The sequence below is a fragment of the Schistocerca serialis genome, chromosome 4 (genome assembly GCF_023864345.2).
Source record: "Schistocerca serialis cubense isolate TAMUIC-IGC-003099 chromosome 4, iqSchSeri2.2, whole genome shotgun sequence".
Taxonomy (NCBI): domain Eukaryota; kingdom Metazoa; phylum Arthropoda; class Insecta; order Orthoptera; family Acrididae; genus Schistocerca; species Schistocerca serialis.
In genome coordinates, this window is record NC_064641.1 from 790,205,137 (window position 1) to 790,231,824 (window position 26,688).

Genomic DNA, 26,688 nt, shown 5'->3' on the forward strand with positions numbered 1-26,688 from the left:
TTGTAAAGAAAATACAAACTGAAATCACACGCAGACACCAAAAGAAATTAGAAGCCATGCAACTAAAACTGCATCAGCAGCACGACAACCAACCATCCAACAAAACACAGTTTTATGAAGGAGTCATTAACCAAACTGATATCATCTTCAGTGAAAGAGAAAAACATCTATTTAGGAAAGGGCTAAAGCACAATGTAAAACCCATATTAAGTAACAATAACCTAAAAAACCTCATTATACACACTAAACAAGCAGTTGATTTAGCTGATATAAATAACACTAAACAGACAGTCCTAGCACACAACATAATCAGAATTATTCAGAAAAGCATAAGTAACCATAACGAAACCCCCAAAGCAGTTTATCAAGAGAGAAAGCTAGTAAATAGCATAAACATGAAACTCAATAATAACAATGCCATGATGCTGACAGCTGACAAAAGCAATTCTGCAGTCATTATGAACAAAGATGAATACATCACTAAAAGACTAACTTTCTTTCCTGAAAATAACAGAACAGAGCTCAAGCAAGATCCAACTATAAAATTCGGAAACAAAATCAGAAAAATGGTTAATAAATGCTGGAGTTACAATAGACACAATAGAAAACAGAACACATTTCAGAAAGGCAGTTCAAAAGGCAGAATTTCAGGAGAGAAAGAAAATAAGTAGACGAAAGTGGACTCAAGAAGAAAGGGAACAACACTCTAAAAGGATGAAGGAAATTTGGAAACTGAAGAAATCTAATACAATGAAGAGTAGCCAAAGTTGATTCATCGTACCCTCCAAATGGGTTATTCGAAAGAAAAAAAAAATGCAATTTCCTCTTCACAGAAAAGCAAGCAAAAAGATGCGTTTTAATGAATCCCAAAGTCCCAAGACTGAGAGCTCAAGTCATTTGTCAGTGTCCCCGTTGTATCAAGCTTCAACTGTAAAAGTAAGCAAGAAAGTAACTGACTTTGCATTTTCAGTTTTATGGAGGGCTGCATTTTAAGCGTACCGCAGAATTATTTTGGTTCAAATGGCTCTGAGCACTATGGGACTTAACATCTGAGGTCATCAGTCCCCTAGAACTTAGAACTACTTAAACCTAACTAACCTAAGGACATCACACAACACCCAGCCATCACGAGGCAGAGAAAACCCCTGACCCCGCCGGGAATCGAACCCGGGAACCCGGGCGTGGGAAGCGAGAATGCTACCGCACGACCACGAGATGCGGGCGCAGAATTATTTTGTTTGTGTCATTATGACTGGTATATATCACTTCCGATCCTATATCAATTCAGCTACATCTATTTCATGAATAAAAGCAGGCTGTACGGACTATTGTGTGGTGGCTGAAAGGTTCTCGTGCAGGCAAACGGTTTCCGGTACGTCCTACGTTTACTGTCGAGTAGAGGCAGAAACGTTTATCCAAGCCTTGCGTGGCAGTGTGGGAGGCTCCCAGGGCCTGCTCAAAACGCTCTGAAGTAGCGGTTTCCAAGCGTTTATCCTTTATACGCGTCTGCAAGAATGCCTCAGCACCCAAGTGTCCAGGTGTGATGTAGCAGGTTTCTATTCGGCATGGATATCAACAACAATGCAGCTTTTTTTGTTTCCCATGAAATCTTAGAGCTTTCGTACCATCTCATTAGAATTTCTGTCCTGCAGAATTCCTGTCTGATCAGTACTGTCAATTGGTTTCGCTACTAGACACTGTGTATTCTACAGCAACCAAACGTAAAAGACTGTTCAGACTCGGTACCAACATAATACATTGTTTATGCATAATTTTTTGCCATATCAGGGACATTTCTGCATTGCTCCCCTCTGTTCCAAGCCTCAAGCTATTTTCACATTCGTCACATTTGCTACAAGCATTCTGTAGCCCCTCCAACAGAGTTTGGGCTGAGAACAGAGAGCTTTAAATTCTTATCAGTCCCTTTCCGGCTATCGTTTCGTGCTGACTGTGTAATTTGAAGGCATAAGTGTTGCTTTTTGCTAATAGCATGAGCTGTTAGTTTCATATTTCAGAGTCCTTATCCTGAACACCTCTCATTTAATTGATTCTTTGTGCATCTTTGATGCATAGTTTATTTCGTTATTTATCTTTTTTATTTGAAGGTGCAAACTTGCCTTATGACGAAATATGGTTTTGTTCTTTCAGTCATCCTGACAGTGTCAAAATCCCGCATAATTAGCTCCAGCTTTTCATAATAGTTTTTGAGTGGTTGTAAGAGTAACACTGTTGTAATGTATCATGTTAGTTTTTAAATTTGACTAAAAGTTTGATAATTGTCAAATTGTCTTCCATATATGAACCCTGCTTCCTACAGCTTCTCACCTGACTGGGCGACCCTTATTTAAGGAATGTAGTCATGAATATACCAAGATGTGCTTAAGCGTAATTGTGTTTTCGATGTGTGCAGTGCTAAATTACGGCGGTGTTTCCATTGTGTTCAGAGGTCAATCTATGAATGTAATGTTGCATAATACGCAAGGCTTTTAATTATGTTCACGAATGGGTTGCGCTCGCACGTTTTTATTTCAAATCAAAAACCAGTTACTAATGCAGGGCAGTTTCAGTGTGTTCCAATGGCTTGCAGGTATAGCGATTTAGGTGAAACGCTACGAAGCCTATAACTCGTACCTTGTTAGATATATTTGTATATCACCTGGAAACCAGGTTATCCAAAAAATATGTTTCTTAGCTAAACTCAATATTAGAGTTCCAACAAATTGTGCTTAACATATCGCTTCTATATCTCATGCTCCCTGCACCCCCCCCCCTCCCCCCCCCCCTCCTTCCCCTTTCCGTAAGTCCAAAGAACCTTACGCCGGTGTGAAGGCTTGCGTGCGTATCTCATTGATATAGATGGCAGTACCGTAGGTGCAACCACATCCGAGGTGTACGTATGGAGATGGCAGACTAGCATATGGGAGAAGTAGCAAGAATATAAAATACTTAAAATACAAAAGCAAAAATGGAGAAATATATTACGATCGAATATGAATTTAAGTATCAGACATTGTTATCTGATTTATTTGTCTTGAGTGCAGCGTTATGTGGAAGTGAAACGTACAGCACAGACAAAGAGATATTAGAAGTTTAATGAATGTAGCGCCAGTGAAGAATGCACTGAAATTTCTGTACAGCCTGGAGTTCCTGCTAGGATAAGTGGCTTCTCACCAGCAGCATACAGACCAATTAAGAGTCTGTTTCCTGTATAGCAGTATGCTTCACATGTCGCTAGCAATTAGTTGAAAGTTTGAAAACCTGCGACATGCAGATTTGGTGATACATTATTAGCCAACGTCCAGCTTGAGTTGGAATGTGATAGTTTGGTTGTCTGTTGGTAAAGCCTACGAATCTGAAAGGAAATAACGTGATTGTGGTGACTGAGTAATCTGTAACGTAGCCTCAGGTGGAAAATAGGCTGGCATGTGAAAGTTTGGTTGGAGCTGGCGAAGAAAACGAAACATAAATTGTCTTAGACTCTGAAAAAATGTCAAGACAATACATCTCCCCACAACTGTCGCAAACTCATCCAGATGTATTAATGAACAGTTAATTTGGTGATGGGGGTGGGGGAGGGGAAGTAAGGGAGAAAATGAGGAGGGGGGAGGATAAAAATTGTTGATGGAGACCAAAGTGTTACTACAGTTAGCGGTTACAAGTGGACGGTTGTTGCAGTAGCTACACATGTGTGAAAAGACTTACACTATATAGACTAGTGTAGGAAGACGCATCATTCAGTCTTCGGACTGATAGCAACAACAATTACATAAATTACGTATTATCCTCGGAACAGACGATGTTTTAGAAGGTTATTTGCTTACAGATCATCTTCTGTTTGTATCTGCTCATTAGAGGACATTGAATGATGGTATGTTTTGGTATACATGGTGTCTTGGCTAGAGGTATGCAACAACATTTGCGTATTTTTCAGGACCTATTGAGGCTTATATCTTCATTTGTCCAGCATTGTATACAGAAGTTCAAACTTTTTATGCTGGTTGGTACAGCTCAATGTGGGCACCTCTTCTCGGCGCGTGTTCTCAAGCATGACAAGTGTTATGACCTCTATTACAGCGTAGGTCCCACATCTCAGATCTGCCAGATCTCGAACCAAAGTGCCCTTGATACACCACCTTGCACTGAAATCCAGCGGAGTCAGATCGGGAGGATGAGGGGTACAGGAGAGAGAGGGGGTCAGGCAATGGGACCCCCCCCCCCCTCATTCTGACCCAGCACTCAGGAAACGTCTAATGGAGAAATGTGGTAACACCCTCTTGATAAGAAGGATTGGAAGTGGGGGCACCATCCTGTTGGAATATGACGTCGGATAGGTCAAAAATGGCTCAAACGGCTCTGAGCACTATGGGACGTAACATGTGAGGTCATCAGTCCCCTAGACTTAGAACTCCGTAAACCTAACTAACCTAAGGACATCACACACTTCCATGCCCGAGGCAGGATTCGAACCTGAGACCGTAGCAGCCGCGTGGTTTCGGACTGAAGCGCCTAGAACCGCTCGGTCACAATAGACGGCCGTCGGATGGCATTTGTGGGAATGCATAGTTCGCCAACATGTCCAGATTGGTGTGCCCTGTTGCTGGCGCGCATGCTTCATGCGGTTGACCGTAGTTCATGAAATGGTGAGGATCACATCTTGGAGAGTGTCTCCACTGCCTCTGTATTTACCCAAGAAAATATAGACACAAAGGAATTACAGACATTGACTGCGAGAGGGGTAAGTTGAAAACACTACTAATTTGTGTCCTTGCCCGTTATCCTCATTACTTGGGCATTTCGCCGATATCTGTTGTTTTGGACATGTCAGAAAGAACAGACGCCGCATACATACAAAATGCGGAGTTATTTCGCTGTAAGGATGTGCGTGTATATACCTCCAGCTCGAACACATTGAATATTAGTACCCTCTCAGATGGTTCCAATCAAGTGGACAATGTAGCAACTCATTTAGTTGGCGGGAGTGTTTCCACAGTACGTTCTCCACAGGCGGAAGTGCGTACAGCAGCAGTGTACGACGACCGTGAAGTTGAGTGACCAGGCAGGCAGCGACGGTGGACAGCGGCGAGGCCAGCCGGCTCGAACAGCGACTGTACTCTGGGCGGTAGGGGAGGAGGCGAGGTGCCGGCTGGGGGCTGGGGGCGTGTTTTAATTGCGTCTGCCGCCGCGCTCTCATTACGCCCACGTGGCCGCCTCGCGTGATCGCCGCACGCCGATACCGCGGCCACCCCGTCGCTCAATGGAGCCGTAACGCGGCCAGCCGCAGAAACCTGCTGGCCGCCGCACTCTGCGCGGCTCTGCCGGCGCTCCGAGTCGTCCCCGTCCCACTACAACACGCGTTCTGCACTGTCTGACCCACAGTATCTGGTCACCCTTAGGATGTCACGAGAGGTGGATCAGCCAATATAAAAAAGGCGGGTAGTATTGTGCGGTCAGTAGGAAGAAAGCACTAGCAGCAGAACCAGTCGATTGAGAGCGCTAGTCATTGGATGCCACAAATTCAGCAGCAGGGACATTTCAACCCCTCTAAAGGTGACCATGTTGACTGTAGATGATGTGACTGTGTACATTTGTTCTCAACAGACTGTTCAAAAATGTGTGTGAAATCTTATGGGACTTAACTGCTAAGGTCATCAGTCCCTAAGCTCCCTTGCGGCTTCCCCCGTCGGAGGTTCGAGTCCTCCCTCGGGCATGGGTGTGTGTGCTGTCCTTAGCGTAAGTTAGTTTACGTTAGATTAAGTAATACGTAAGCCTAGGGACCGATGACCTCAGCAGTTCGGTCACATAGGATCTTACCACAAACTTCCAAATTTCCAGTGGGCTAACCACTGCACCACCTCGCCCAGTTGGTAGGTTCGTATTGATAACTCCTCGTCTCGTCACCCATGACAGTAAAGAATTTCCACGTTTTGGATTCCAGTCAAGTCACAGCAAGCATCTACATGCCGTAGCTTTTGACCGGGTGTCAAGACGTGCGGAACGAACTTAGTACACATTTTACTCTTTTTGAAAACACTCAGGAAAATGTCTTGAGCACTTGACTTACCGATGTTCAGTTCGTTGCTACATTGCGATTTATGGCACATCATTGACTCACTACAGCTGCAAGCCCGTTCTTTTACATTGTCCGCTTACAATTGACTGGTAGAACGCACATCTGTTGTTTAAAATTGTTAGTACTAGGTGTCACCATAGCTACCGAGCTGACGTCGCTTATACGCAGGAAAATAATCAGTCTCAGAACTATTTGGACTGAGGGTGTATTTTCACAGCTATCCGCATGGCGCAGGCTTTTACCGCGAAATAGTTACTTTGGCGTATATCCACACAGATCTCTAGATATTGGCCGTACTATTGGGACAGTACACTTTCGAGTGACGTTTTGATGCAGAGCTGTTATGTCTTTCACAGTGCGACAACAACGCCATAAATTGTACATACCCCGCTTGCATATGCAAATCAGCAAACCGATACAATCACTAACACAGAGCTTACTTCGGAAAATATCATTTGTGAAATGTTTTCCTTTCGACATGCTAGGTCACAGTCCACCTCAGAAATGTAAATCATATTACTCACACATATATTGAGGAGATGTAAGTTTCAGAGAGTTCTAGAAATTTGTTCAAAAAATGTTCAAATGTGTGAAATCTTATGGGACCTAACTGCTAAGGTCATCATTCCCTAAGCTTACACACTACTGAACCTAAATTATCCTAATGACAAACACACACACACCCATGCCCGAGGGAGGACTCGAACCTCCGCCGGGACTAGCCGCACAGTCCATGACTGCAGCGCTCAAGACCGCTCGGCTAATCCCGCGCGGCTCTCAACAAAGCGTCGCAAGTGGACTGTCAAACATACAGCCAGTGAGACTCAGTGTATCATTTTAGCTGCGGAATTTCCAACAAGTAGGTCCATGCAAACATCAAAGAACATGAACATACAAAATGTGTATAACTGTAATCATTTCTGTTGACAGAAATGACTGTGGAACAGCACGATTAACCGACCTTTTCCCAAACAATGCATCGGGCTGTTCCCTAATATTCTGTGCTATATATCCTGGTGTTCCGTCAAGTTCCTAGTAAGCAGATTAACGAATTCCTGCGGATTCTCTTGCAAAATCTGAAGAAGGAGTGTTCAGTTCACATTTTATCGATGCCTTTATTTAGTATCTCGGGAACTACAATTACTCGGCAACAAGGTACTGGAAACTTTTTTTGCCACCAAACCGGATGAGGTTAATTTACTGCCTGTTGAACTATCGGGCTGGTACCTTCGGGACACTTTTTTCCAGTTTCAATTACAAACCAAAGTGGGCAGGTGGGCGGGAGCAGATCCCAACTACCTGTGGGCCCAACTGTGTATACTTTGTGAATGGCTATCCAGTTCCGGCAGTTGCGAAAGTATGTGGATGGTACGAGGTGTGGCTAGAAAAAAACCGGACTAGTACTGGTGAAACAATAAAACGGATGCAATAAGGCTGAAAGTCGCGTGGCCTGTCACGTGACTCTCGCTCCGTCTACTGCTCGAGTTTCATCTGCCTCCTGCACTCAGTCTGCCCGTGGCGTCTGTTTGAAGTAGTTGACGTTTTGTCTGTGCGTCGGAAAATGTTGAGTGTACAGAAAGAACAGCGTGTTAAATCAAATTTTGTTTCAAACTAGGAAAATCTGCAAGTGAAACGTTTGTAATGTTACAACAAGTGTACGGCGATGATTGTTTATCGCGAACACAAGTGTTTGAGTGGTTTAAACGATTTAAAGATGGCCGCGAAGACACCAGTGATAACACTCGCACTGGCAGACCATTGTCAGCAAAAACTGATGCAAACATTGAAAAAATCGGTAAACTTGTTCGACAAGATCGCCGTTTAACAATCAGAGCAGTGTCTGAGTTCACAGGAGTTGACAAGGAAAGTGTTAGGCAGATTCTTCATGAAAGTTTCAACATGAACAAAGTGTGTTCAAAAATGGTTCCAAAGTGTCTCACAATTGAACAGAAGGAACGCCGAAGAATGATTTGTTATGACATCCTGGAAAACATTGAAAGTGATCCCACCTTCTTACAAAATGTTATTACTTGCGATGAATCGTGGTTTTTTACTTACGATCCCGAAACTAAACGCCAATCGATGCATTGGAAAACTCCTGGTTCTCCACGAAAAAAAGAAGCACGAATGTCAAAATCGAAATTCAAGGCAATGAAGATTGGTTTTTTTGACATCAAAGGGATTGTGCACATTGATTGGGTACCAGAGGGACAAACAGTGAATCAGCATTACTAAATTAGCGTCCTGGCTACCCTACGTGAGCGAGTACGGAGAAAACGGAACGATTTGTGGAGAAAAAAGTCATGGATCCTTCACCAAGACAATGCCCCAGCTCACAGTGCGTTGTCAGTGAAGACGTTTTTGGCAAAACACAACATTCCCATCTTAGATCATCCACCCTACTCACCTGATTTGGCCCCCTGTGACTTTTTTCTTTTCCCTGAAGTCAAGTCAGCTTTGAAAGGAACTAGATTTGAGACTGTTGAAGCAGTAAAAGAAAAAGCGAAGGAAGTAGTGTATGGACTTACCGAAAATGATCTGCAGCATTGCTATGAACAGTGGAAAATTCGTATGGAGCGGTGTAGAGACCGAGGAGGAGAGTACATTGAAGGAGGTAACATGAAATTATAAGAAATTGTAAATAAATGTTTTTTCCAGCATCAGTCCGGTTTTTTTCTAGCCGCACCTCGTATTTACGTAGTTCCGTAGGTTTCTGTGGCCAGGCAGTCGACCTTAAATTTTTCTGTGTATGGTAACATGTCATAATGTATGAAACTAATGCTGCTGGACAAAAACCAACGTTTTGGCCACGGTTGCAGCGGCCTTCTTCTGGGTCACCAGCTGCAACCATTGCCGAAACGTTCGTTTTTGTCCAGCAGCATTAGTTTCATACATTTGACACGGTACCATACCATGCTGATGGACAAAAACCAATGTTGGTTCTTTTCCAGCAGCATTAGTTTTAGTTTTATATATATGACGTGGTACCATACCATGTTGCTGGACAAAAATCAACGTTTTGGCCACGGTTGTAGCGGCCTTCTTTTGGGTCACCAACTGCAGCTGTGGCCGAAACTTTGGTTTTTGTCCAGCAGCATTAGTTTTAGTTTTATACCTTATGATGCGGCACCATACCATGCTCCTGGAAAAAATCCAGCGTTTCGGACACACTTGCAGCAGCCTTCTGCTGGGTCTACTGGTGGCCCAGATGAAGGCCACTGCAACCATGGCCAAAATGCTGGTTTTTGTCCAGCAGCATTAGTTTTATACATTGTGACGTGATACCATACCATGCTGCTGGACAAAATGCAACGTTTCGGCCAAGGTTGCAGACGCCTTCTTCTGGGTCTACGGGTGACCCAGAAGAAGGCCACTGAAACCGTGGCTGAAACGATGGTTTTTGTCGTATGTACATAGGCTGGCAATTTGTCGTTCTTAGGGCTTTATTTTCACTACTAATGGGCCCGACAGCCAGACTGCACATGGACTCAAATGAATTTCTGAGCTTTATGTCCCGAATGATGTCAATAGGAAACGAAGCCCAGCCATATCATTGGATACCTCAGGTTCCACCACGAAATAAGATTAACATTTTCATACTACGCTAGCCATTCTGAAAAAAAAAAAAATGTATGAAATGCATCACTCGGTTCATGGAAATTTGTATGTCAACTGTGTTTTCAGTCTTGATCGCAGTAATCACTTTTTGGTGTTCAAGTAAGAGTAAGGGATACACATTACGGCTTAATTTATGTCTAAGTAACTGGAGTGAATAGTACTGTATTGTTAGACACTGAAGCAGCATTACAAGTACTGACAAAATTTAATGGGAACATGACTTTAGGCATCTGCCGTATTCCATAGAGTAATAATTTAGGACTGGGTATAATACCGACTTATACCGTTATCTTTCAGAAATTAAGTACACAACAAAACATCATTACATCCTCGACAGTTTACATAAAAGGAACAGAGGTATCCGACAGGAGACGAAGACAAAATGGAAACGATCATTCATATTGTCATCAACAATGCTTTTCACTGGACGTAGAAAGCTTAAATAACGTGTATACCCACCGTGAGCATTTCTCACTACCACATTTACCGCCAGTATCAATACAGATTTAACATAGAGGACGTTAAGACTTTGATGGCCGTGTTCCGCTAATTCTTTTCAACAGTGTACCTCCCTCCTCAGACAACGCCAAAAGAACTACAAGGTCTACAGGTAATCCAGCGCGATGGGTATTTGCAAGAGAGAAACTACAAAGTAACTATTATTTGTGAAATAGGCCATTCCGGCCTTCAAGTAAATAATGTAGCTGACAAGTTTGCGAAAGAAGCTTAGCGTGGGCTTTCAGGGCTACATTCAGACCCCATACGATACTCAGATATACCGATCCACCATAAGAAAGCGTTAAGAATCAAAAGCCAAAGGTCTTGCACTATCAAAGGACTTTGTTAAAGTGAAGTACATTCATGTAAAATTGCATCGCAGTGGTACACTAATCGAGTCGTACGATGCAGATTTTACAATAAACTGGCTCTGCTAAAATTCATAGACGCATTGAACAAAATCTGCACCGAATTAGGAGGGTTGACTTGTCATGTTTTAAGTGCAGATAGCAAGATACAGTTAATTACATTGTGCTCGCCACCCAGCGACGGAAACACTCAACTGTCATCGTACTTGTGTGACTGAACTCGGAAATCAGGAGACCTCGCAACATCATAACGTCTCTGTATGTTGCCAGTATCACGGTCTTTGCTGTCGATCTTCCTTGCTGTGGAAGCTGTGATGACACTATAGTTGCTCTGTAGCTCAGTCATAAAGGACAACTGTGATAACCTATACATAAGAAATAAAAGTAAAGTTTGTGGCGTCAGCCGTGACCGGACCATTGTCTTCACTGGCAGATAAAATGAAGCCTTTCTTCACCGCCGCACTAGGAGCGGGAGGATGACGAGCCCATGGCCCCAAATCGCCTTCTACCCACGGGAAATATCCCAATACTCATTTGATAACAAGCTGGGTGCACCTGGGTCAGTCTTGGAGGGTCTGGAACAAGGAAAATCCCAGCTCCCATGCGGGATTGAAACCGAGGCGTCCAGGGCAAGTGGTAAGTGGATCACCATGGTCATATGGTGTCCCATTTACAAATTATAAAATGTTTCAAGCAATTGTTCTTTAGCCGTCAGGGGGACATCAATCAGCATGATTGCTTTCGTTGTAGCTTTGTTTTTTTACAAAGATATGTACAGTGGTATGGTTTTTTTAAATGGCATCCTGTATTTTTAATCCGGTAATTCATTTCCTCTCCTAAAGACCTACTGAAAAATGTATCACAGTGTACCATTCATTGAAACAAAGCATTATTAATTACATAACACAACATTTACTTTGAGCCCGGGATCACAAACTCATCCACTTGCTGGAGTTGTCAGAAAACAAATGAAAACGGGGTAAAAACATAACACAAAATTGACTTTGGCTCTCCTGTACCATTGCCCTGGTGTAGAACATTCAAAGATGCTCAAAGTGATGACCCTAGACACCGATACACTGGAGCACTCGTTGAATGAAAGGATTGTTTACTGCTTCCAGTATTGCCTGCTGAAAAGAATTACAAGCAAGCACGATATGTTCCTGCATGTCCTCCAGAGTTGTTGGAATATCACGATAGACGACGTCTTTAATGCATCCTCAAAGAAAAAAAGTCGGGACTATTTAAATCAGGAGACCTAGCAGGACAAGTAACTGTTCCTCCTCGACCAATCCATCTGGCAGGATACCTTCGGTTCAGAACACGACGTGCACGCAAGGCATTATATGCTGGACATCCATCGTATTGATACCACATATGAATTCTGATTCTTAGCGGCACTTCATCCAGAAGAGGAGGAAGAATTCGTCTGAGGAGGTTGGCATGCGCTGTGGCGTTTAGACTACCATTGATGAAATAAGGGCCAATAATTGTAGTACCAAGCATCCCACATCAGACGTTAACTCTCCACTGACGCTGATGTTCCACCTGTGTAAGTCATCGTGGGTTGTCGCTGGACCAATAATGCATGTTCCTTGTATTTACCCGTCCTTTGTTTGAGAAAGAACATTCATCGGTAAATAGAACACTGGAGAAGAAATTCGGGTTGGCGAGGATTTTCTGCTGCGCCCACCGACAGAATTGTACACGATTCTGGAAATCATTCCTATGCAGTTCTTGATGTAGGAGTACATGGTAAGGATGGAACCGGAGACGTGTAAGAATACGATGTACACAGATTTTAGGAATGCCAATCTCGTGTTCAATCTGTCGTGTGCTCACATGTGGATTCATAGTAACGGAAGCGAGAACTTCGGCAGCTTCGTCTGTGCGAGTACTACGACGATTGCGTTGTCGTGAGTTGAAACTTCCCATTTCCTGAAGCGTCGCAACAAGGCAAGAAGACATCCGTCGGGAAGGTGGGTTCTTGTCAGGATATCGATCCCTGTACAGTTTCGCTGCCTGCATAACATTTCGCCCACCTTCAACAACAACAACAACAAGAAAAGAAACGTTATGTTGATGCAGTTTGTAGGAAGGACAGCCTTTACTGTATGCCTATTCTGCACAACAGTATTTAAAAGGACTAAACTACTGAACTAAATCTACCTGTACTTAAGAAAAAAGTATTGCAATTACTGTTCTGCTAACTTACATTTCCCGCAGACGAGTGGCGTTTCTACCTTCTCTTCGTTGGTGTACATTCTACTCACAACAACTTTTCAACTGACGAAATGACGGATGTTCATTCTACTTATGTTTACATTTGTCCTAACGTCAGTACGTGGATGTGTTCCGTTACCTCGAGTACTTGCACTAAGCGCCGGGAGCGTCAACGTCAATGTTGTGTTATGTAATCAATAACGTTGTGTTTCAGTGAATGGTACACTGTGATACATTTTTGAATAATCCTTGAGTAGAGGAAATGAATTACCGAATAAACCGCTCTTAATATCTTTGTAAAAAACAAAGTTACAACGAAGGCAATCATGCTGAGTGATGTTCCCCTGACGGCTGGAACGGGAACATCCACTGGGTGCAGCAGCTACAAAGAACGTCATATGTGAACATAAAAACATTTTTAGAGGCAAAATTGTAAAGAATAAAACTGTATCATCAGGTTCAGCATTACTTCTTATGTTACTTAAAACGTTCACAATCACGTATTTAACTTGGATTCTGAGAGCACTATCTCCTTAATAACAGTGCCGGTCTTTGTAAATGTTGTGTTTCTCTTGGTACTGTCTTCCAACCTGTCACTCAGTTATCAGTGTCAGTTTCAGAATATCTTCTATGCCTTATTTCTCACTTGCTCTCTCTCTCTCTCTCTTTCTCTCTCTCTCTCATTGAATGGTGAATGTGTGTGTGTGCACATGGATTTTTTTTCCCCTTAGGAGGTGAAACTGATAATAACAGTGTAATCGACCATTAATGACGTGTTCGCTGTCATTAACCTGTAATATATCGATCTGGCTTTATTCCGCTTATTCAGCCTATTCACGTAATTTATTTCCATTTTTTGCCTCGCAATTGAATTTCATAGTAGCTGTACATTACACAATACGTTATAATTTCCTTCTCCACTCATCGTTCTCGGCGCATCTGTTACCGCTAACGGCATCAGTGGAGGGCAGCCAGAAAAATTTTGCCGGCTTCCGCGTGGAATCATGTAAATAAGGTTAGCGCCAGGGCGGCAGGTAACGAACGGACGGACGGCCGCTGGCGTGGCTTTGTGCGCTGCCGCTGGCGCCACCTTTTGTGCGCGCCAGTATTTTCGACGCGCCCCTTCCTGCCGCTTCGCTCATCGGACACCCGTCATCTGCCCTGATGTTCCAGGAGCACTGCACCCCATCCCCCCACACAACCGTTACGTTTTTATTCGCCCGCCTCCTCTCCTGCGCTCGTATTGTATCGCGAGCCGGAGAGATAAAAGAATCACGCTGTAAAAAAAGGGCCAGTTTTTCACCACCGATGCTACTAATTACCCATTCAAATTTCAATGCCCTTCACTGGAGCGGACCTACATGTATGTATTTTTTTTAGTCTTTCTTTCTACTCCCCGGTGCGGGCCTTTTGTGCCACGGCCCTGTTTTAGAGAATAGACTATCTAATGATGATCAAATGTTCGTGAATAGAGCGTATTTAAAAATGGCGGCCGCAGCGGTAGGGCACCCGCGGTGAGGTGTGGCGTGGCGCCTGGCAGCCTGCGGGAGGACCGCCGCTCATTAAGCCGCTGGGGGTGGAAGAGGTTGCCTGGGGGGGTGGGGGTGGAGTGGGGAGTGGGTAGGAACCACCTGGACGCGCTTTGTGCGGAAGGGCACGCGGCCCGGGATAGATCTGCGATAGCGCACTGGGCCGTGGGAAGTACTGCCCGCCTGATATTTGATACGTGCCTACCGGCTGGACCTCATATTACTGGATGGACAGCGTAGAGATTTCTGCTCATTGCGATAGCACGTGTAGTTCTAATATGGGCAGGTTATTTTGATTTTTGTAAGTGCGGTGTGCGTACTGTAAGACTTTCAGTACACACACCATCAGATTGTTTGACTTGTCGCTCTAACGAAGTAGGCGAGTGTCACCAATATGTCTCGTGGTCTTATCGTGGCGTGTTTATCTTCTGAAGTTAGGTCTGACGATAGAAATGCCACTTGCACGCTTAGAGTAGCAGATTGACGGTGACCAACTTTAAACAGAACTTGATTAATTTTCACACACATTTATTAAAATAATAAAAAATATAGACATTACGTAACTTGATTCTGGATGCTGTTTACAACTGACAATCTGAAGTTCCTTTCGTCTTGGTATGTTAATCTTATTCTCACATATCTCTGATCCTTGACAAAGTGTATATTCACTTATCTTCATGGCTATGTACAGGAATATGGTAATCTTATTAGGCGCAGATTGAAACTTGATTACAGACAAATGCAGACTAATACAGACTGATGCGGACTAAGGTAGACTGATACAGACTAATGCAGACTGACTAATCAGAGGTCTGTATACTCGTTATAATACCTCGCGCGTTCAGGTATCACTGCGCGAGTGTGATCCGCGAGGAGGAAAGGTTCTACGTTAGCAGCAATCTCACTGGCTGCGTTACATATTAATACGCGGATCGGCGGAAGCAGAATTTGGACCGTCTCTAAGACAGCGTCATCTCGTAGTGCGGAGACGGACGAGCGCTGCGCCTCCTCTGTTGTGCTTAGCGGGGCGCGCTCTAGTGGGAAAGTTGTGTACGCGCTGACTACGCGGAACTATGTACACAACAGTTTGGATATTGATTGGAAACTTTATTTAAAAATATAAGTCTAACTTAGCCGCTGTCTGCCTGCTATTTGCTGTTGTGCTTTCGAGAAATCAGATGTTGTCAAGACGCGAGGTAAGTGGAAATTTTGATTAGGGCCGGATAATTGTTTTACTTCAGTTGCGCATTTAGTATAAAAACAAGTAGTAATCAGACTAGTCGCAGTTCATTGCAGATTAGGTTCTGTTTAGTCAAAGGTTAGCATACGAGTTTAAGTTGGATAACAATTTGAGAGTACATAGTTTTGATAGTACGTAGACATCTTATAGGGTGGGAGGTAAATTTGGGATAAATTTCATGCTAAAATACCCCAATGGGAAACTTACATAGTTAATAGGGTACAACGTGAAATACTATTTCGGTTGACAGAGGATGAAAAAGCCGACGTTTTAAAATCGATACCAGTATTTTAGTCCCGAATAATTGGTGTTTCTTGGTCCTGGTTACAACGGGTTTCATTTTTTACTAGCATCCGATTAGAAAAGCGTAAATATCGGTTAGCCATAGCAACAGTGAAAAAATTTTTAGTTTTTAAATAAACCTTCCAAAAGAAGTTATATGTAAAAGTTGCGTTTCTTTGAACTATTGTGTTATTACAGAAAATGAGAAAAGCGATCAGTGCTATTTTAATAACATTGACGACAGAAAAGAGCAACAGATACGTGGCATAATAGTTGGTGCATCATTGCCCCCACCTCGTCCATACGTTATTTCTCGCTGACGTCGCCAGATATCCATTGTATTGCAGAATGGCAGCAACCCTAGTCTGAAATAGTTTTACGAAGTGATGTAACAATGAAGTATATTGTTCCATTTGCTTTAAAAGATTGAAGATTTGTCTTCCATTTCTATGAAATAAGGAGGAAGGAGAGTGGAAGAGGAAGGAGAGTGTGGTAACAGTAATAAACTAAAACCTTATCAACTCTTCACTCGTCATGCACAATAAAAACAGAAAGTAAGTGTTTTGCTGCCGGTGTCTACATAATACGCATTTATCTCCTACTACCCACCGAGCGAGGTGGCGCAGTGGTTAGCACACTGGACTCGCATTCGGGAAGACGACGGTTCAATCCCGTCTCCGGCCATCCTGATTTAGGTTTTCCGTGATTTCCCTAAATCGTTTAAGGCAAATGCCGGGATGGTTCCTTTGAAAGGGCACGGCCGATTTCCTTCCCAATCCTTCCCTAACCCGAGCTTGCGCTCCGTCTCTAATGACCTCGTTGTCGACGGGACGTTAAACACTAACCACCACCACCATCTCCTACTACCCCTTGAAAACGGACAAATTAACATAAAAGACAGACTTCTTCAGCCTCTGTTTCCACCCGTTAACACTGATCATTCCTAATGCCAAAATACTGACATGATCCCTGATTACAACATGAGTTTCCTGCAGGGTTTTAGAAAATGAGAATCAGTGGGAGAGCACGGGTGATTTTTTTCTAGTCTTCAGCCACCTGTCACTTTCCGAGGATAGCAACGAACGGACAGACGAAGTTTTCTTTTATTCGCCTATTTAATGTAATATTTTGATTCTATGTATCATGAAACTGAGAGAGTCAAAACTGTTTAAATATTGTTCAGTTGCAATTTTTATTCAGGAAATAATAAGAACAAAAAACCGGATATTTCAGAAACCGCTTATTTTGAGTGGTTGTAAAAATTAGCTTAACCGGGCATCAAAATAAATCGAAATAACCGAAAACCTGCGGTTTCACCAATAACCATCTCACCTAGCTTGCGGTACAGCCTCAGGTCAGGCATCGCGGATAATACTTCGAAAGTTCGATCTCCAGATACTGAAAACATTGGTTCAAATGGTTAAAATGGCTCTGAGCACTATGGGACTCAACATCTGAGGTCATAAGTCCCCTCGAACTTAGAACCATTTAAACCTAACTAACCTAAGGACATCACACACATCCATGCCCGAGGCAGGATTCGAACCTGCGACCGTAGCAGTCACGCGGTTCCGTACTGAAGCGCCTAGAACCGCTCAGCCGCCGCGGCCGGCAAAACATTGGTGATTCTGAAGAATGAACATCATGAAGTGCTGAATGTAACAGGAACACAGGCCACAAGAAAGCAGCAAATTGGACTTAGATCCTCCACCTGTGACAGTAACGATCGGATGAGTCGCTAACAGCGGCGTTTACGTATGGTTTTCTCCTACACATTAAACAGAGACTGAGAAAGAGGCACCTGAATCCCTCAAGACACCTGATACACTTCTTAACAGGTCTTGGACCTTATGCCATCTACTGGCATCGATTTGGTTGGAAAATGACCTGTGAATGTGCTTGTGGTGAATAAGTTACGGCAGAACATACTACACGGTTCAGTCTGAGTAACGTGACCACCGCCCATCTTCGTCGCCAACGTACAACTATTCACAAACAACAGGTGGTGATACTAGTAGTGGAAAGAATATTAAGCGTTTCGTGGGGATTCGGGAAACAGTGCAGTCACTGTCGTAATGCGGAAGGGTAGCTTCAAAAAATTAGAATCAGTGGGAGAGTACTGGTGACTTTTTTCTAGTCTTCAGCCACCTATCACCTTTCGAGGAGAGCAGCGAACGAATAGACGAAGTTTTCTTTTATTCGCCTATTTAATGAAATATTTTGATTTTATGTATCCTGAAACTGAGAGAGTCAAAACTAAACACTGTTGAGTTGCAACTTTTATTCAGGAAATAATAGGAACAAAAAACCGCATATTTCAGTAACCGCTTATTTTGAGTAGTTTTAAAAATCAGCTTAAACTGGCATCAAAAGAAACAGCGACATGTACGTATGGTTTTCTCCTACTCATTGAAGAGAGACCGAGAAAGAGCCACCTGAATCCCTCAAGACGCCTGACACACTTCTTAAAGGGTCTTGGACCTTATGCCATCTACTGGCGTCGATTTGGTCGAGAAGTGCCCTCTGAATGTGCCTGTGGTGAATAAGTTACACCAGGACATACTACACGGTTTAGTCTCAGTAACGTGACTGCCGCCCATGTTCGTCGCCATCGTACAACAACCATTCACAAACAACAGGTGGTGGTACTAGTAGTGGAAAGTATAATAAGCGTTTCGTGGGGACTCGGTAGACAGTGCAGTCATTGTCGTAAAGCGGAAGGGTAGCGATTTATCTGACGTCCGAAAGGGCATGGTCATTGGCTTTCGGTCCAAGGGTGGACCCATTTCGGAAACGGCCAGGTCTGCAAACTGTTCACGTGCCACCCTGCTTACAGTATACCGTGCATGGAGAAACGAAGTTATCCAAAACCGGCGCCGAGGCAACTTTGGCGCACCACGAGCCATCGATGCCAGAGGTGAACGTCGGATGCGGAGATGTGTACGGGAGAACAGACGTGCAACTGTTGAGAAACTGACTGGGCAGACGAACCAAGGGGCCACCAACAGTGTCTCGTCAATGACCATTCATGCTATTACATAGTTGCATATGGACCTCCGCCACAAGCACACGTGCTGGCTGCCGTCCATCGGCGACAAAGGCTGGCATTTGCACTTAAGTACCGAAGGAAAGGTAAAGCTACGTTTCTAGCATTTTTAGACTTAGAGAAAGCTTTTGACAATGTTGACTGGAATACTCTCTTTCAAATTCTGGAGGTGGCAAGGGTAAAATACAGGGAGCGAAAGGCTATTTACAATATGTACAGAAAGCAGATGGCAGCTACAAGAGTCGAGGGGCATGAAAGGGAAGCAGTGGTTGGGAAGAGAGTGAGACAGGGTTGTAGCCTATCCCCGATGTTATTCAATCTGTATATTGAGCAAGCAGTAAAGGTAACAAAAGAATAGTTCGGAGTAGGTATTAAAATCCATGGAGAAGAAATAAAAATGTTGAGGTTCGCCGATTGTAATTCTGTCAGCGACAGCAAAGAACTTGGAAGAGCAGTTGGACGAAATGGACAGTGTCTTGAAAGGAGGATATAAGATGAACATCAACAAAAGCAAAACGAGGATAATGGGATGTAGTCGAATGAAATCGGGTGATGCTGAGGGTATTATATTAGGAAATGAGACGCTTAAAGTAGTAAAGGAGTTTTGCTATTTGGGGAGAAAAATAACTGATGATGGTTGAAGTAGAGAGGATATAAAATGTAGACTGGCAATGGCAACGAAAGCGTTTCTGATGAATAAAAATTTGTTAACATAGAGTATAGATTTAAGTGTCAGGAAATCGTTTCTGGAAGTATTTGTATGGAGTGTAGCCATGTATGGAAGTGAAACGTGGACGATAAATAGTTTAGACGAGAAGAGAATAGAAGCTTTCGAAATGTGGTGCTACAGAAGAATGCTGAAGATTAGATGGGTAGATCACATAACCAATGAGGAGGTATTGAATAGAATTGGGGAGAAGAGGAGCTTGTGGCACAACTTGACTAGAAGAAGGGATCGGTTGGTAGGAAATGTTCTGAGACATCAAGGGATCACCAATTTAGTACTGGAGGGCAGCGTGGAGGGTAAAAATCGAAGAGGTAGACCAAGAGATGAATAAACTAAGCAGATTCAGAAGGATGTAGGTTGCAGTAAGTACTGGGAGATAAAGAAGCTTGCACAGAATAGAGTAACATGGAGAGCTGCATCAAACCAGTCTCAGGACTGAAGACAGCACAACAACAACAACAACAACAACAACCGCAACTGAATGTCCACTGAGTGGCGACAGATGACCTTTTCAGATGATTCACGTTTCATGCTCAAACGAAGATGTGGCAAACATCCTGCAACAATCGACTGAAGGGCCCAATCCGAAAGAGGGAGCATTGTGGTCTGGAGAATGTTTTCGTGGCATTTGCTAGGTGAGCTTGTCATTTCGGAAGACTCGATGAATTAACAATAGCATGCATCTATCCTTGGGGACCATGTGCACCCCTACATTCAGTCTGATTCTCCTCGCCTCAATCGCATGAACCAGCAGGACGACACAACATGTCACACAGCTCGCAGCGTACGTAAGTGCTTCTAAGAGCACCTGAATGGGTCTGCCGTAGTCACATGGCCACCAAACTCCCCGGATTTAAACCTAGTCGAGAATCTGTGGGATCACATCGGTAGGGCTATTTGCGCCGTGGATCCTCAACCGAGAAACCTAGTGCCGCTCACCACGGCTCTGCAGTCGGCAGAGCACCGCGTCGCTATCTGTACCTTCAAATAGCTGAATTACTTAATAGCTCAAATCGCTTAAGAAAGGCAAGTCTTCCAGTCCACATGCTATACCAATCAGGTTCCTTTCAGAGTATGCAGACACAATAGCGTCCTTCCACTCACTTGACGAAAGGTCTGTTGCCAAAGACCGGAAAGTAGCACAGCTCACGCCAATATTCAAGAAAGAAAATAGGAATAACCCATTGAATTGCAGACCCATATCACGGACCTCAATTTGCAGTAGGATTTTGGAGCATATACTGTACTCGAACATTATGAATCACCTTGAAGAAAATGACTTATTGGTACATAACCAACACGCATTCAGAAAATATCGTTCTTTTGCAACGCACTCTATTCCCATGAAGTAATGAGTGCTGTCGGCAAGAGATTTCAGATCGATTCCATATTCCTGGATTTCCAGAAGGCTTTTGATACCGTTCCTCACAACCGACCATTAATCAAATTGCATGCATATGTAGTATCATCTCAGTTTTGTGAGTGGATTCGTTATATCCTCTCAGACATGTCACAGTTCGTAGTGATAGACGGTAAATCATTGAGTAGAACTGAAGTGATATCTGGCATTCCGCAAGGTAGTGTCATAGGCCCTCTGCTGTTCCTGATTTACATAAACGATCCAGGTGATAACTGAGCAGCCCCCTTAGATTGCTTGCAGATGACGCTCTAATTTACCGTCTAGTAAAATCATCAGAGGATCAATTCCAATTACAAAATGATCTAGAGAAAATTTCAGTATGGTGCGAAAAGTGGCAATTGGCACTAAACAAAGAAAAGTGCGAGGTCATCCACATGGATACTGAAAGAAACCCGATAAATTTTGGATATACGATAAATCGTACAAAACTAAGGGCTGTCAATTCGACTAAATACCTACGAATTACAATTACGAGCAACTTAAATTGGAAAGACCACATAGATAATATTGTGGGGAAAGCGAAACAAATATTGCGATTTGTTGGCAGAGCACTTAGACGATGCGAAAACCCACTAAAGAGACAGCCTACATTACACTTGTCCGTCCTGTTCTGGAATATTGCTCCTTGGTGTGGGATCCTTACCAGGTAGAATTGACGGAGGACATCGAAAAAGTCCAAAGAAGTGCAGCTCGTTTCGTGTTATCGCGCAATAGGCGTGAGAGTGTCACAGATATGATACGCGAGTTGGGGTGGCAGTCACTGAAACAAAGGCGCTTTTCTTTGCGGCGAGATCTATTTACGAAATTTCAATCACCAACTTTCTCTTCCAAATGCGAAATATTTTGTTGACACCCACCTACGTAGGGAGAAATGATCATCATAATAAAATAAATCAGAGCTCGAACGGAAACATTTAGGTGTTCCTTTTTCCCACGCGCCATTCGAGAGTGGAATGGTAGAGAAGTAGTATGAAAAAGGTTCGATGAACCCTCTACCAGGTACTTAAAAGTGAACTGCACAGTAACCATGTAGATGCGATGACTGACTCACTTCCTGCATGTCTCGTAATGGTCAGCGCTGCAAAAGGTGCTTATTCAGGCTTTTGGCGGGTGGTCTGTAAATCTTGGTATGATCGCTGTAGGTCGGTATTGCTGACACTAATTGACAGCAATTGAATCAGCATGGAAGACTCAATGTCAAGGTGTCACTGCGTTGAGAGACAGAATGGCAGATTCTGGACAATACTGCTGACGCAGTTTCAAGAAAGGTTTGGCTAGCGCTTCACCAATTCCATGGAAATGAAAGCAAGATTCGAGAGACGTGGGTGAGCATCTACGTGTGCTCCTCACCGGCAGCATCGATGCTGTCTCGGAACAAGGGACTTGTCCCTAGTAACCAGGGAGTCGACAGACATCAGGAAAGGTAGATTCAACCACAACACCCTCAATAGCGCCCAAAAAACCATCAGATCGTGCCTACGGAACAGGGCGCTATGGAGTGCTTTGTGAAAAACACTGGAAAAGAAATGGCGCTATTGCCCTTTGTAATAATCTGCTTCAATTATTCACTCAAAGCCAAAAAAACGACGCACAACGAGGGAATTGTCATAATTGGACGGAAAACCGTAAATGCGATATTCATGTACAGACAAACAAATGATTACAACTTCAGAAAAATGGGATAATTTATTCAAGAGAAACAGCTTCACAAACTGAGAAAGTCCACCTCTGGCCCTCATGCAAGCAATTATTCGGATTTGTATTGTTTGACAGAATTATTAGGCATCGTCATGCGGGATGTTGTGCCAGATTTTGTCTGCCAGAACTGAGGGAGATCCAGCAAACTTGCTAGTCAAGAGAGGATTCGGCAAGCACGAAGACAAGAAGTGAAATCTCTCACCCAGTGAGGGCAGGAACTATCTTGCCGAAATGTAAGCCCAAGATGACTTGCCACGGAGGTAATAAAACTGGGCGTAGAATATCGTCAAGGCCTCTATGCTGTACTGGGACCGCTTATAACAACCAAGGAAATAAATGGTATACCAGAGCGTCAATACGGGTTTTCAGGCCGGATGGCAGGCGACAGTCAAGTTGGTATCCCACTGCCGTCTGGGGCGTCTCCACACACGTCTTCGCTGGTCATTGGGGGGTCATTTCGGAGAGGGACTCATCAATGAAGACAGTTCGGCTCCCGTCAATGAAATTCCAGTCCGAAGACGAGTCTGGAGACACCCGAGAGAGTAGGATACCAGCCTGGTTTTTGCCCTCCACACGGCACCCTTGCAGCATACTGGTACGTCGAAGATATTTTACGTTCCGTTTGTTACCCTTCATACCACGCCATCTTGGTCTTCCATGGCCGCTGTGGCCGAGCGGTTCTAGGTGGTTCAGTCCGGAACCACGAGGCTGCTACGATCGCAGGTTCGAATCCTGCCTCGGGCATGGATGTGTGTGATGTCCTTAGGTTAGTAGATCTAAGTCTAGAAGACTGGTGACCGCAGATGCTAAGTCCCATAGTGCTTAGAGCCATTTGAACCATTTTTGGGCTTCCATTCCAGCAAGATAATGCTCGCTTCTACAAGGCGAGTGTTTCTAATGATTCTCTTCTTTCTTGCCAGACTATACTTTGGCCAGCGAGATCGCCGGATCCCCCCTCACTTTAGTAACTTTGGCGTATTACGGGCGGGACTCTCCAAACAGCCGGGAGTTTAACGATCTGACGCGCCATTCGACATAATTTGGCATGATGTCCCTCAGGAGGACATCCATCAAATCTGACAATCAATACCAAGCCGAATAACTGCTTGCATGAGGACCGGAGATGGTTCAACGCGTTACTGAGATGCTCAGTTTGTGACGGTCTTTATCTTGAATAAATCATTAAATTACTTCTGAAATTTAATCATTTGTTTATCCTTGCATGTATATCACATCTAGCGATTATTCGGAACTTCCGTGGTATATCGCTATTGTCAACTGCAGGTAAAATCCTCGCAAGATTTTTATTTAAAAGGCTTCACATCATTTCACAGACAATTCTGCCTGAATCGCAGTGTGGTTCCCGAACCTCCAGAAGCACGATGGATGTGAACCCTCTGTGCTAGACAACTCCAGGAAAAATTGAGAGAGCAAACAGAAGCCCCTGTATTTAGTTCTCTATGACCTGGAAAACCCTTTGATTCAGAATCCAGATCCGCCAAGTGAAAAGTGCTAAGACACTTTGGATGTCCCGAACGCTACACAAATTTGATTCCAGCTCTTCATGACGGTATGTCATGGGGGGTTCTTCACGGTAATTCAGCTCCGGATTCGTTTCCAGTCATTCAGTGAGTGAAACAAGGCTGTGTACTTGCTCCAACACTCTTTGCACTTTACGTGTCTGCCTAGCTGCATGAATCATCTGCGCTTCAACAATCAAGGCAGAGACATCACGTTTCGTTTTGATGGAGACCTCTTGAATCTGGGAAGACTTTGTTTGCAGAGATCTTCCCAGGTCATCCGGGTGATAGATCTACAGTATGCCAACGATACTGCATCTTAGGCTCCAATACCTGCAAAGCTACAACAGTCGGTCAATGCTGTAAAATTTCATGTCATCGCTTTGATCTTACCATCAACGCAAAAAAAAAAACGAAAGAAACCGAAGGTACTCACACAGCCTGCCTCGGAATCAAGTAATTCTGGATGCAAGATCTCCATCTTAGGTACAACATTAGAGTTGGTTGCTCAGTTTTTATATCTTGGAAGCACATGTCTCAACGGTGTACCCGCAAACAGGACGTTAATAACAGAATTGGGGCTGCCCACGCAGTATTCGGATGGTTAACGCACAGATACTTCATCAATAAAGACCAATGGTGTTGTTATTTCAATGCTCCTGTATAGTTGTAAAGCTTTTTCACTCTGTCGTCAAGATACCAAATTGAGCGTTTTCACCAACAAAAACTGAGATACGTCTTGAATATTGAGTGCGAGGACTATGTGGTCAACACAGCGGTTGTCGTGAAAGCTCACCTGAATAGCACTGAGACTACCATCGTCACTCATCAACATTGTTAGGCCACGTTCACCGCATGAGTTACACCAGGCTTCCCCACCAAATCCTTTAAGGCGAACTCTACTCTGGCAGGAGCCTCGTGGTGTCCCTTTTAAGCACCTTAAGGAGTAGCTGATACACATTATGAAGGCAATTGGCATAAATTTACAAACGTAGGAAGAATGTGCTGTGGATCGCTTACTGTGAAGGAAAACTACATCCACCGCTGCCAACTTGTTTGAGGGAGAACGCCGCAGACATGAAGAGGCCAAGCGACAAACAAGTTGTTCTTCAAATGGTTCAAATGGCTCTGAGCACTATGGGACTCAACTTCTGAGGTCATTAGTCCCTTAGAACTTAGATAAACCTAACTAACCTAAGTACATCATACACATCCATGCTCGAGGCAGGATTCGAACGTGCGACCGTAGCGGTCTCGTGGTTAGTTGCTCTTCAATTACAACCTGCACTCCTCCAGACATTCAGTTCGATTTGCGTGGGTGCATATCAGGCTTGGTCTGTTCAGTCATAGGAAACACATCCATAACATGAGTTGAAATGCTCACTCTATGTAGGAAGAATTAAGTCAGTCGACGTCGACGACGAGATGGCTTTACTCCTATCTCCTTAACGCGTTAGCGATGAAACACTAATCATTTGCATATCAAAATACGTGATGTACTAGGTCTACAACTTTGCTTCCGCCGTTTTTTCTGGAAGTTCGGGGCTTTATTGTGAAAAACTTACAAAAAATTATGATTCATAGAATTGCCTATCGCTGGCCACTACATTCTCCCATCTTTCGGATAGCATACGAATCCCGTGGCGGAAGAACTGGGCATCTTTTGTGGGGATCCATGAATCGATTCAATTTTGCGCTTGTTCATACGATCGGAATTGCTGGTGAGCCAGACTGTATGCCACTGATCGAAAAAGATGGTAGTCTGAGAGAGCAACGTATAGAGAATACGGCGGGAGGGGTAGGACTTCTAATTTCAACGTTTCCATGTGTATTTTGACGGGTTATGCGACATGTGGTAGAGCACTGACCTGCTGCAAAACTACCTTTACGTGTCTATCGCTGTATTGTGGCCGTTTGTGTTTCAGTGCTGGGCTCGAACGCATCAATTGCTTTCGATAATGATGTCCTGTGAATGTCTTTGTCTGTTTCAGTAGCTACGAAAACATTCTGTCTTCCACCGCCATGCCGGTCTTAGATATCAAAATCGCCTTCTTAATGCTTTGAAAACATTCTTTCAACGTTCTTTCACTAATAGTTCCCTCACCTTTGGTCTTACCCAGCATTTTAAGAGCCACAGACGCAGATTTCTTCATGTTAAAGCAGAAAATTAAAACTTCCCGCAAATGGCGAGAAATGAGTACGTAAGTTGAAGTACTTAATGGGAATAACCTTATGACGTAATCACAAATCGACTAATATTTTATGGCATTATGTTTACAGATGCCTAAGCTTATTGTATTACACCTATAACCAAGCACCTGAACCCCACTTGCCACTACTGCCGTCTATTGCAAAACGGCGGAAGCAAACTTGTAGACCTAGTGCGATAGCAGTTCAGTAAGTAATACAACACAATTTTTCTGCAAGTAGGTTGATTTTACTCAGCATT

At 43.7% G+C, this 26,688-nt stretch overlaps 1 protein-coding gene across 1 annotated transcript in view; it reads right to left on the reverse strand.

Annotated features, from left to right (window-relative positions):
• Positions 1-4,961: 4,961 nt before the first annotated feature.
• LOC126474769 (WAS/WASL-interacting protein family member 3-like) overlaps positions 4,962-26,688 on the reverse strand; it is a 32,311-nt gene continuing 10,584 nt past the window's right edge. The window contains exon 4 of the mRNA XM_050102245.1: positions 4,962-5,342. Coding sequence (XP_049958202.1) covers positions 4,962-5,342 — 381 coding nt within the window. The remainder of the gene's footprint in view (positions 5,343-26,688) is intronic.